Below are 12,239 nucleotides of genomic sequence, written 5' to 3'. Positions count from 1 at the left end.
GAGGTCATCCAGTCCAACACCTCTGCCAAGGCAGGGTCACCTAGAGCAGCTTACACAGGAACGCAGCAAGGTGGGTTCTGAATGTCTCCAGAGAGAGACACACAGTGCTGTGCCGCGTGCTCCGGGATGACCCTGCTTGAGCCGGGAGGCTGGACCAGATGCCCCAGTGTGGTCCCTTCCAACCTTTCCCACTCTGTGATTCTGTTTGCCTCCGAGCTACTCGTTACTAATCTTTCTCGTCTGAAACACTTAAAAGCTACTTTATTTAAGAAATCAACAGTACAGTTTGCAGATGGCCCCTCAATGACTTAAAACTTGAAGAATCCTTTTTTTCATTTTATTTATTTATTTTTTTTTTAATCTCTGCATCCCGGCTGTGAGGATGCTCGGACCTCCGTTATTACCGGCGCGGCTCCGCCCGCCGGCCCGCGCTGCCCGCCCCGCTGCGGGACAGGATGTCCCGCCTCCCGCCGCTCTCCCGATTGGCAGGGCGCTCCGCCGGCGCACGGGGGGCCGGGCTCTCCCCGTCTCCAGTAGCGGAGGAGCGAGGGAGGGATCGGCCAGCGGCTCCGCCGGCGGAGGGGTGGGGGGTGGGCGGGCGAGGGAAGGAGGGGCGAGGATTACCCGGGGCCGAGCGGGCGGCGGTGGAGCGAGAGCCGGAGCCGCCGCCGTCGCTGCTGCGGCTGCTCGGTGAGTGTGAAGCCCCGCCGGGCTCGGGGGCGGCGGGCAGGCAGGGGCGGGAGCGCCGTGGGGCGGCGGCGGGCGGCGGGGGGAGCGCGGCCTCCGCTCCGCATCCCGGGAGCCCCGCGGGAGGGGCGGGCAGGGCAGCGGCGGCCCCCGCGGCGACCCCTGCCCGGGCGGGGCTCTGCCGCCGCTCGCCGGGCGGGTGGGAGCCGTCGGGGGCGGTGACAGCGGGACGTGGGCGCGGGGGTGGGATGCTCCGGGAGAGGGGGAGCCCCCGGCCTCGGCCGCCGCCGGGAGGAGGGGGTGCGGGTGACCCTGATAATCGCTTTATGTTGGCCTGCGGCTTGCGTAATCTGCGATCAATTATTTATTTCATGCACCACTTACGGGGCTGAGGGGTAGCGTTAAGGCCTTTGGTGTGGCTCAGTGCAGCAGAAGGGAGGCTGCCTTCCCACGGGTGTGATAGGGAAGGGATGTGGAGGCTTTTTTTCTAGGTTCAGGTAGTATTCCTAATGCGTGTTCTCATCCCCGTGGAAATTCGGGAGATGTGAACGAGGGAGGTCCTTCTTCCTGATACATTTTTAAAGATCGAGTGGAAGCCGTCCTAGTCTGAACAAAAATAACCTTGTGCGGTTTACTTCATGTGCTAGATTGTCCTTTTTTTAAAATTTTTTCCTTTCTCTCCGCTCAATCTGTAGCAGGTTGGGCTGCTCAGCCTGCCTGGAGAGAAGGCTGAAGAAGGAAACATGTCTTCTGATTCTTTTTGTCTGTCTGCTCAAGCAAGGTTTGACTCCAAATGGTTGAAGACAGACTTGCAGGTAAGGACTTTGATGGTCGTGTTGCATTGTGACCTTTCAGGTGCGAGGATGCTTTTAGTCCAAAGAGCTGACAAGTAGGAGGTTGCAGCTCTTGAGATAGTGTGTAGGTTTTCCCAAGTATGCTGATTTATAAGTGGTTTTGAAGAAACCACCAAGTTATTTTGATCTGCATTTTCAGTCCAGTCCCTTCTGCTTTGAAACAAGCTGGGCTGCATATGTGTGTTATCTTTGCTGAGTGTCAAAGCTCCTAGCAGAGTATGTGGCATTTCTGCTTGAACTATAAATTCTTATTTAGGCTGTGCTAAATGTCTTGCCTGCATATGAGCTGGCAGTTTTAATGCACAGGAGAACTGAAGCGAAAGATGATGGAAATGTAATTTATATTTTGAGGAATTCAAATTAGATTTTGCTGTAGTTGTTTGCATTATGAATAGAGGGTTCCTTTAAATTTTGTCCTTTTTGAGTTTTTTGTCAAAGGTTGAAATGGAAGTGGTCTTCATTGAAATATACCAGTATTTGGTGAAAATTTTCTTTTGTCTTAGAAGATTTCTTCATTTAGCAAAGTTGTGTGATATGGGGGGGGAGGAGGATATTAACATGTTTTCTCAATTCAGGTTTTACGAATAAGTGGAAAATACAGAGAAATAGAGTAGTTTGGGTCTGTTATGTTTGTTGTAGATGAAATGAGTAACTGGATTAAGTCCTTGTCTGTTCACCTTCCTTTACCCAGATGTTGCATATAGATATCTTACTTTGAATAACCTTTCCAAGTTTCAACTCCAAACGGTGAAATTCTATTTGGCATGGGCCAGCCAGTGTTATTCTTTTGTTACTGTCAATGATAGTGCTCCTGAAAAACTCTTAAAAATTCCATCTTTGTGGACTTTATCCCAGATTACTTGCTCATAGTCTACATGCTTGAGTTGAGTTGTTCTTATGGTTAGACAAGGATTTTTCCCCATGCAGTTGTGATTTGAAAGCAGCCTTTCTCCAGTATTTTACATCAAACAAGATAAGTTGGAATCAGGAGTGACAGATATAGCCTAAGAGGTTCCATTATTTAGTAGGTCTTGAATGTAAATGCTATGAAATGACAGGGCTTGCTCTTGATTTGGTTAGATTAATTCTATTTTCATTTTTCGTTCCTACCAAAGTAAAAGTTTCAGTCCAAAGTCAGATGTTTTCTCTAGTGTAGTAAATAAAGATGCTATACAACATTTTGGAGATAGGCATATTAAGAAATAGGAAATATTTTTTTGTTTCCAGAAGAGTGGCTTTTAGATAACAAATATGTTGTATATAATGATTGTTGAATGCAGGGAAATTTATCTGGAAAAGTGGCAACCTTTGTTTGCAATACCTGCTGACTATGCATTGCCTTTTTTTTCCTTCTCTATTACATGGGGTGAAAAATGTGACTGTTCTTGGGATTTATCAGATTTTTCCTTTTTTGTAGTGAATTTTTTTCTACATCCCTTTTTTTTCCCTATTTATGTAAACTTTTGATAGGAGAGTTTTGGTTGTCATCCCAAGTTTTATGGGTTATTTTCAGTTGTGTGTATAAATGTAATGAAATATTAGTGATTTATGAGACTGTGGTTTAGTTGAGGTGTTACAACACTTCCTTTTAATAATAAAAATCTTCATTTGCAGCATATTTCTATGAATAATTGTTATTACACATAAAGAACTTGTGTAAGTAAGAGCAAGTTGAACTCTTAATTGCCAGGGTACTCTTTTTTTTAAAATATTTTTTTATATTTTGCAATCAAGCTGTAGTCAAAATAATGAGAATAATGAAATAAGAGAACAGTAATGATTTCTCATCTGCTGGATGCAAACATCACTTCTCTGGAATCTGAAGAAAAGCCAGGCCTCCTGGGTATAATATAATTTTCTTATTAGGTTACCTGTTTTTGGTATTACACAGGTCCTCGTCACAGAACTCTTAATTGGATGCGTGTGTTCAGTATTTTGAAAAATTTAGCATGTGAATCTTGAGTAGCATCTTTTAATGTATTAAATGGCAAATGCCTTCTGTAAAGGAAAGGGATTTTGGGCTCTGGAGAATTTTTCTACTACATGAATGATTATTTTAGCTGCTTGCTGGCTAGCATGACCTAGGTGCGTGTGGTTATTTTTTTAATAGGTGTAAATCCTGTGTCTTAATCCTTTAAGTTCTGTGTGTATGGAATATGTAGATTTCTTAAGGTGCTTGTTTTTACTGGCTCAGCTGTAGAAGAGCTCTATTGGCGCTCAAGCAACTGTCAGCAGGAATTGAAAAGGTGAACACGGTTCTATGAGAGGTTTGAAGAAAACACACTAAATTTATGTGAAAGGATTAAGATGACTACAAATTGTTTGCAATTGGACCCTGGAACTCTTCACTTTGTAGCTACATTTTTAACTTCTCAGTGTACAGCAGTCCAAGAATGAGTAGGTGACAGTCCTCGTAGAAACAGAATTATCTTGGGGAATTACCTTAGGAGACATACAGAGACTGATTTGTTTTTAAAGTAAATTCTGCTGCTACAAAATTTGGGGTGTATAGCTAAGATTGGAAGTAAAGTGGTTTCATTTGGTGGCCTAGTATCTCCAAAGATCTCCAAAGTACTTTTTTCTTTTTTTTTTTACTTTTTTCCTTTGTCACTGTTGCCAGAGAGTTTGTTTTTTAGACTTGATAACTGGCAGTTATTTTAGATTAAGCCAATGAAATCTCTCTGAAAATGATGGTATTCTTTTTTGTTTTAGCTCAAGAAGATGGTGCATGAATAGTGTTATACACAATACTCTAGTACTATTTGCATTAATAAGTATTATGTTGTGGCATTAATACAATAAGAATGACATGTGGATTGCAGCATGGCTTGTGTTTAATCACCTGTGTGCGTCACTGTCGCAGCTGGTGTCCAGGCCAAATTTAAATGTTCTTCCTCAGTTTTGGGATGCTGTGAGAACAAAGGCAGTGTGATGTAGCTTGTTATTACTGCTCTTAAGTGAATGTCAAAGGCACAAGTCCTTTTGTAGCAGCAGTGACCTTTGGCCTGGACAATTACCTGAGGTGGTGTGAAATGTTAATGGAACTGTATCTTCACAATGTGTTTTGCTTATATTAATTTTTTCCGAAACTGAACAATGCTATTTTAGGGAGCCAAAGTGCTCCACAAAGATCCAAATGCAACCTGTAACTGCTCCATGTCTTTTTAAAAACTTTGTAATTATTTGCATGATTTATGGCTACTAGTGGAATTTTGAAGTGCTCGGAAACATTTTAATTTAAAAAAATCTAAGTTTCCTGGTGGAGCAAAGTAGGATACTCTATGTTATCTGTAAAAACAGACTGTTACAGCAGCTGAAATATCAGGGTAGTACAGCTGAATATGAGAACATCAGGACACAATATGTAGTATGTTCTCCTATGACATATATCAACAGGATGTATATAACATCACCATTAATAAAATAGTCCTATTAAGTTATAAAATAGGTGGATTTTAGTGCAGGCCACTTTTTTATATATCATTCTTAGTACAGTCACTTGAAAAGTTAGTGTATTATTTCAATTTATAAGTTAATTATTTAGATTTGAATTAATACATTGGAAAGACCTACCTATTGATGACTATTACTAGTAGAAACCATTACATTTGTAGCAAACATTGTATGTCATGGGAGATTGTGTTTCAATGATTGTTCCTAAGGAAGACATGCTTTATTATAAAAAGGGAAGATTAAAATTGTTTACTTAAACCTAGGTATCCAGTTTGCAGAATCAAACTGTGCTTAAAATAATTCTGATTAAATAGATGTACTGTACAACTAAATTAGAATCTTATGCAGAGACCTTTAATTAGTGATGGATGAATAACTAAAAACTAGAATTGCTGTGAGCTAATGGGATGCATGTGTGTTCAGATGGAGTTTAATTAGGCTGCTTATTCTGGATCCTGTGGAGAACTGTTGTGCTTAATAGCAGGAGTTAGAGAGAAAAACTTTCATTTTCCTGCAATGTGGAGAAAAACTTTAGGCAACAGTCAAGGTGTAGGAGCTGTCTGCAAGAGGAACATGAAACATTTCCATCAGTTTTCATTGAGTTCATGGTTGGGAGACTATTTCTGTCATTATCTTTTGCCACAGAGATGAAAATCAGTTTTTTGAAATTAAATAGCCGCCTTTAAGAGTTGCATTGGTTTGAAACCTTTTTACCCTTCCTTCAAAATTACATTCATCATTTTTATTTTCTTGAAAATCTTACCTTCCAACATTCAGATCAGTGTCTTTACTTGTGAGAAGATCATGTAAAGAAATGATGTCTTTGCTGTTAAAAGCAAGAAGTTGGTGACAGTTGCCTTCTCTATTTTGTTGTTTCCTGTTAATCTTCTTTGCTTTGGTTTTCTGATCAAAAAAATGAAGGGCTTATTTGGAAGCTCTTACAGTAAACTGCAAATGAGGGCTCCTTTGTATTTAAAGGAAGTGAACTTTGCAATACCAATTTTTAAAAGTTATTTTGAAAATGAATTAGTGCTGTCTCTCCTAAATAAGTGATTTCCAGATGGAGGGAAAAACACACTATATGGTGTGATAGGTTAGAGAAATTAGATTTAATACATAGGTTCAAATATTTGGGCTCAGACAGAGCTATTCTTCAGATGCATAAAGACAGTTTGTAAGTTTGAGGGAATTGCATATTTTTTCTTTGTGTGACTCTTAACTGTTAATTTTTCCAGCAAGTGGAAGACCAGCACCCTGCTATTATTGGGATGTTTCTAGTTTAAGCCCAAATCTGTTGAAGTAATGTGGGGCTTCTGAACTTTTTGATTTTGCCCTCTGAGCTCTTGGGCACTGTGTTTAGGTTTAGTGATGTTGCACTGTGCTCTGCATAGGTGTGATAAGCAGCTGTGGTCTCAGGGCATGCCTCGTTCAGCAGGGGAGGAAGGAAGCTAGGACAAAATACTAAGACAACAATTGAAAAGGAAACACAAATTGAATGGATTCAAAAAAGCAAAAACAAAAGAGACTTAGGAAAGGACTTATTCTTTCATGATTTTCTTCACTATTACTGGGCTGAAAGTTTTTTTTCTTTACAGTATTTTTCTAGCGAGAAAAGTTTTTCATGTAGTCTTTAAAATACAGCCAGTGACTAATGCAAAAATAAGTGAATAGAAGAACAGATTCTCCACTACCCTTGGCAATTCTGAGGTGAAGATTTAAGTAGCTTATATTTAAAATCCATATTGATGTTTTGTGGTTATGAAGTCAGTTTCTTAAATTTCCAGTGCAATTATATAACCAGGAATCCTACCTAAGTCAATCCTTGTCCTTTTGTGTCCTGGCTTTTTAAAGTAAACTTTTATGAAGGCTTCTATGCTTTTTGCAGGGAAGTTTATGAAACCACCTTGAGAACATAATCTAATGTACTACATAGAGTTTGTCTAATTAAAATAGTTGACTTCAAAACAAAATCAGAGCTGCTGATTATTCTTAAAATAACTAACTGAAAGCAAAATTGTAGCAGTGCTTTGAGAATTCTCAGGAGCTTACCCAGTTATGGTTGCAACATTTAATTTTCTTGAAATGGAAGGAAATGTTAATGCCAGGGTCTTATTGTCTAGAGTTGATGGGGATGGGCAGGAATTTCACTGTTGGAGGTTGGCAGCAACATATGTCAGCAACCAAACTAGATACCCCTTGGACTTAATCAGATGTTGTACCAGACAGAATAAATTACAGTTCTACTGCAGAGATAAGATTAACTAAAGATTAGAGTGGAGGCAGCCCAGTTTACAGTTGAAGTTCACTTTAAAGTCTCCTTAGGCCCTTGTGTTTTTAGTTTGGGATAAGTGAGCAGGGCTGAGCCTTAGGTCTGTGTGGGAAGTGTGGATTTGTTGAGATATATGGCTTTCAAGTGATCAAGACATAGTCTGGGGATGAGAAAGTGTGACAAATGATGGAAGAGGCTTGGGGTTTCTGAAGGTGAGATGCGTAGGAGATGGGGATTGAGAAGAGGTCAGTAGATGTCATGGGAAAGGACAAGGGAGATTTTTAGACGTGGGAATGAGTAGGAGGATTAAGAACATGGGCCAAAGTTGCAAGGCAGTGGATAGTGGTAATGGAGTATAGAGCTGCTGTTGTCCTGGTCTTTGGAAAGAAGTGAGTAAGTGGTGGGGCAAGCAGGGCCTTGGGGGAGATTTACAGAGGGCACATCTCTGGTACTGTTGTCAGTTGCAAAAGTTCAGTGAAAGCTTCATTATTCTCAGTTTGTTAATTTACTGAGTTTAAGTTCATCCCTTTTAAACATTTACAAATAAAATTGCTAAATTATTAGAGGGAAAGATATTCACATGTATCAAGCAATCTAGTGAGAGAGACTTTACAGAACACAAGTGGCTGCTCTTGTGTTTGGAACTCCAGTATGTCAGGAACAATGAAGACACCAAGTGTGTTTTTCTTGTCTTGCACTGTAGCACCAATTGCCTTGTGGACATTCATCAAATAATTTAGTGGAGGGAAGTACCTTTTTTACTTTTTCTTTTTTTTTTGTTCTGAACAAAGTTCTTTAGTTTGAACACTGAGATGTGTCGATAGACTCTTACGAATGACTGCATATGAGAGGTATTGGTGGGAGCAAAGGAAGAAAGTCATAAAATACTGTAGGAAGAAAAAAATGCAGGATTGGGAAGTTAAAGCAGACACTTTTGGACTAGATAGGAGGGTGTTATCTTCAGATGCAAGTTTCACAGGGTCACAGATGTTTGAGATTGGAAGTCATCTGGTCCAACTCTCCTGTTCAAGAAGGGCCACCTAGAGTCCAGTGCCCAGGTCTGTGTTCGAATGTCTTCTGAATATCTTCAGAACTTGGGAATCTGCAACCTCCCTGGACACCTTGAGCCCGTGCTTGATTGCTCTCTCACAGAGAAAATGTGTTTCCTGGTGGTCAGAGGGAAGCTCCTGCATTTCAGTTTTCACCCATTCCTTCTGGTCCTGTCACTGGGTACCACTAAATAAAGCCTGGATCCATCTTTTTTACACCTTCCCTTCAGATTTTATATATATATAAAAATATATGTATAGGTGTATATATATAAAAAGATATGTATATAGATGAGCTTTCCTCCCAAGCCCTTTCTCACTGCCTTTCCTCATAAGAAGGGTGTTCCAGTCCTTTAATAGTTTTCATGTCTCTTTGCTGGGCTCTCTCCTTTTTGTCCTTGTCTCTCACACTGAGCCTACAGTGGACCTGTACTGAAGCCTGAGGCTGTTCCTCCCCAGCTGTAGGACTTTGCACTGCTTCATGAGGTTTAGGTTCATGAGGTCAGCCCGTTTCTCCAGCTTGTCAAGGGCCCTCTGGATGTCAGCACGACCCTCTTTTGTATCAACCAGTCTGCCCCATTTCTGTTGGCTAAAATAAATATTTCTCTTAAGGGAGCTGTAAATTTTCTATTATGATTATGTAATTTTGAGATAATGAAAGTAAACTTGCTTAAATAATTTATCACTTAAAAACTCAGACTTTTCTTTCAATTTTGGCTAATATATATAGCAAATACTAGAAATCTGCTGAATGTTGAGTAGATTAAGAGTCATTTTGTTACAGGTGAAATTAAGTTGCCCTGTTATGACAGATGATTTGGGTGTAAATACTATTTCTTAATTATCTGTTCAGTTGGTTGCTTTGATTATTGCTGTAAAGTCAGTCCAGTGTTTCTTTACTTTCAAACTTGTCTCGTTTTTCCCTTCCCCCAACACAGATACTGCTGACAAAATGTTAACTACAACCTGAGTAGTAGGCAAAGTTGTTTATCTGAAGGTTGCTTATGGTATTTGGAGAGGGAGGTGGAACTCTGTGACCCGTAGTCTTGGTGGTTCCTCTATCTTTTTGCAACATACCAAGAAAAAAATTACTTTGATAAGACTTTGAACCAAACCCAAGGCCAAAGAAATTTTGTTTACTTTTTCAGTTTTTAGTTGCATGAAAGAGTTGGATGAACTTTGTGCTGTGTAAAAGAATTAGAGGTTGAAGTGGAGAAAACAGTTCCTGATTCTGCTTTTGATGAATGTTTTCAGAAGTAATAAGTAAGTTTTCTGAAACAGAACAGGGCTACATTATGAAGAATCTGGCATTCAAAGCCTGGAGACATTTAGATTCTACGGACTGTGTGAGATAATTTTCCATATCAAGGTGATCTGAGAATGTAAAGTAAAATGTGTGAAAAAGACAGTTTATTAGAAAATTGTCTTTAATTTGTGAAAACTATAATTTATTATGCAAGGTCATCTGGAGGGTTGCTTCACTTACTATTTTTCAAGATTGTATTTTACCATAGATTAGCATTTAACAGGTGAAAGATAAAAAAAAAATGTATCACCACTGTATGAACCAAAATCAGTGAAACAACTGTTTTACTTATTTTACACAGGAAAATACTATGAAAAGAAATTCCCTAGCTGTCCCACTAAAGTATATGACCACATCTAAAGAAGGAAAAAGTGAAAACCATTTATTGTTGAAATATTCATAGAGTGGGAACAATCAAGGAAATCAGTTAATGGTGAATGATTTTTTTCATTGTTGAAGTGCAGCTTCAGATTATTCCAATTTTTAAAAAATGAAGCCAAATGTAAAGCTCCTAGCAAGACACAAAGCAGGTCTTTGCAAAAGCTCCTTGTGCTGTGTAACACTGAAGAACACTGTACCTTTCAGTAAAGCATGGTCAGAGTTTGATTCTGGTGCTGTATAATTGATAAGTCACAGATAAGATGAATAACATCTAGCTCACACTGCATGATTCTGCCCCTGATCAGCAGTAGTAAGTGACAGACAAGTACAATGTGTCAACTCATATTTTATGCTGAAAGAAGAATTATGGAAATCATTAATACGTGTTGGAGTGGCTTTCTGAAGTATGCAGTATGAAGTCAAGAAATTACTATGGTCATTTAGTGTGTTACAGTGGTGTGAAAGCATGCAACTTGTCTTTTAATTCCTGTTAACTGACATGTGTGGATCAGCAAATTTTCCCTGCTGGTGGATGTCTTAAAACCTGTAATCCTTAATCATTACAATGTAATGATTTTATTTTGAGGCATTTTCTCGAGACAAGTGGACTTTTAGTGGTAAATATTTTATGCCAGTTGTTGTAAGCCACATCTTTGTATTACCTCTCAGTTAAAACACTTTGAATTTGAGTGCTAATTACATATCACAAAGATGCTTCTGAATGAGCCTTCAGCAGGTGGTGTATTTTCTTTTCTTATTTTTAAAATTTTTTTTTGGTGGGGTTGTTTATGTTTTTTTTTTTTTTTTAATGTGATCCACTGCACCACTGTGGTATGCAGAAAATATTCTGTTTTTCAGTTTTGTGTCCTGCCCTCCTCCCTTTTGCTATACAGTTGTGAAATACAGCCTGGTTATTGTGGAATTCACTTGGGATGTAGATACCTGTTCTGCAGCATTTTTTAAAGCAAAAAATCAACATCCATAGAAGAGTAGTTGTCCTGCTCATTAGGATTCTCCAAGTGAGATCCAAATTCCTAAATCATTAGGAGACTTGTGTTACAGCCAGTGCTTTTGTGAGTGGTTCCAGCCAGCAGAGTCTATGTTCTCTTGCCAGTATTTGTGCTCTTGAGCACGGAGTGTATTGGGAGCTGACCTGGGCTGAGGCAGCCCTTTGCTCTTCTTCTGGGTGTTGCTGGTTTTAGGCTTGATCCATTCCATAATCTGGCTCTTCGTGGGAGAGGAGGCATTGTAGCAGTTGGAAAGAAGAGGGAGGGTGGTGAGAGATGCTTTGCACAGCAGGACCAGATTGAACTGGCTGAATTCATTTACAAATCTGTGCCTTGATGTCATCATTCTGGTTAAGATGCCCAGCTCTTCAGTTGCTGGTTGGCGAGGGGACTGTGAGCTTCTGTCTCTTGGGATTTTATGCAGCTTGACTTTGTTTGAAAAGCTTTTCCTGAAGGGAAAAAGGACTCCCCACACCCTCTCCCTGCCCCCCAGCTGGTGTCATCTTGAATGGGTGGATAGTTCTGAGATGACCAAGTCCATGCTTTTGATGAAAATTTGTCACCAAAAAAAAGTTCATTTTTCTGGACTTGAACCTAACTAAAATTTACCATTTTGCACTTTTAACCTGAAAATAGCATAGCTAGACAATCAGATTCTGAAGATTTTTTTTAAATCCTTGTCATACACACGCACACACAAAATCTCATTTCCAATGAGATGGTACATGTGCTTTCTTTCTTCTGGGATGATGTATAAAATCAGATGTGTTTTAAGTGTTAGCTTGAGTCGCCTTGAGAGAAAAGTGTGTGTAACTGTATGTGATGTATTATTTTTAACAGCTTGCTTTTACACGAGATGGATTGTGTGGCTTGTGGAATGAAATGGTCAAAGATGGAGAGATTGTATATCCTGGAACAGAATTAATACAGAGTGGTGAACTACCTCCAAGAAAAGGTATGAATCTTAAACTTCTTTTAATTTGTTCATTTTTTTCTGTCATTGTGGGGTTGAAAATGGACTTCAGCTTTCGTACTGTCACAAAACTTTTGTTTATCGTCACCTGTCTATACGATTTGCAGATGTTAATGTTTTGAATTAAATACAATTGAAAGTGATTTCTAAAAAGTGTATGAGAAAGTAATGTCCAAGCCTCCAAGTGAAGGCTTAAATCTGTTCTAGCCTTGTGAAATTTAACTTCAAAACTAGGCATGTTACTATGAGAGAGCCTTGGC

At 39.5% G+C, this 12,239-nt stretch overlaps 1 protein-coding gene across 3 annotated transcripts in view; it reads left to right on the top strand.

The window, feature by feature from the left end:
* Positions 1-346: 346 nt before the first annotated feature.
* Positions 347-12,239, top strand: part of HERC2 (HECT and RLD domain containing E3 ubiquitin protein ligase 2) — a 102,345-nt gene continuing 90,452 nt past the window's right edge. For 2 of the 3 annotated variants that reach the window (XM_084201086.1, XM_084201084.1), the window contains exons 1-3: positions 347-690; positions 1,383-1,502; positions 11,847-11,961. In XM_084201086.1, coding sequence (XP_084057212.1) covers positions 1,431-1,502; positions 11,847-11,961 — 187 coding nt within the window. In that variant the 5' untranslated portion in view covers positions 347-690; positions 1,383-1,430. The remainder of the gene's footprint in view (positions 691-1,382; positions 1,503-11,846; positions 11,962-12,239) is intronic. The other variant, XM_084201085.1, reaches the window with a different exon arrangement.

This window comes from Fringilla coelebs (genome assembly GCF_963513975.1).
Source record: "Fringilla coelebs genome assembly, chromosome: 2".
Classification (NCBI taxonomy): domain Eukaryota; kingdom Metazoa; phylum Chordata; class Aves; order Passeriformes; family Fringillidae; genus Fringilla; species Fringilla coelebs.
The sequence above is the reverse complement of the archived record's forward strand: the minus strand, read 5'-3'. Positions and strand labels throughout refer to the sequence as shown.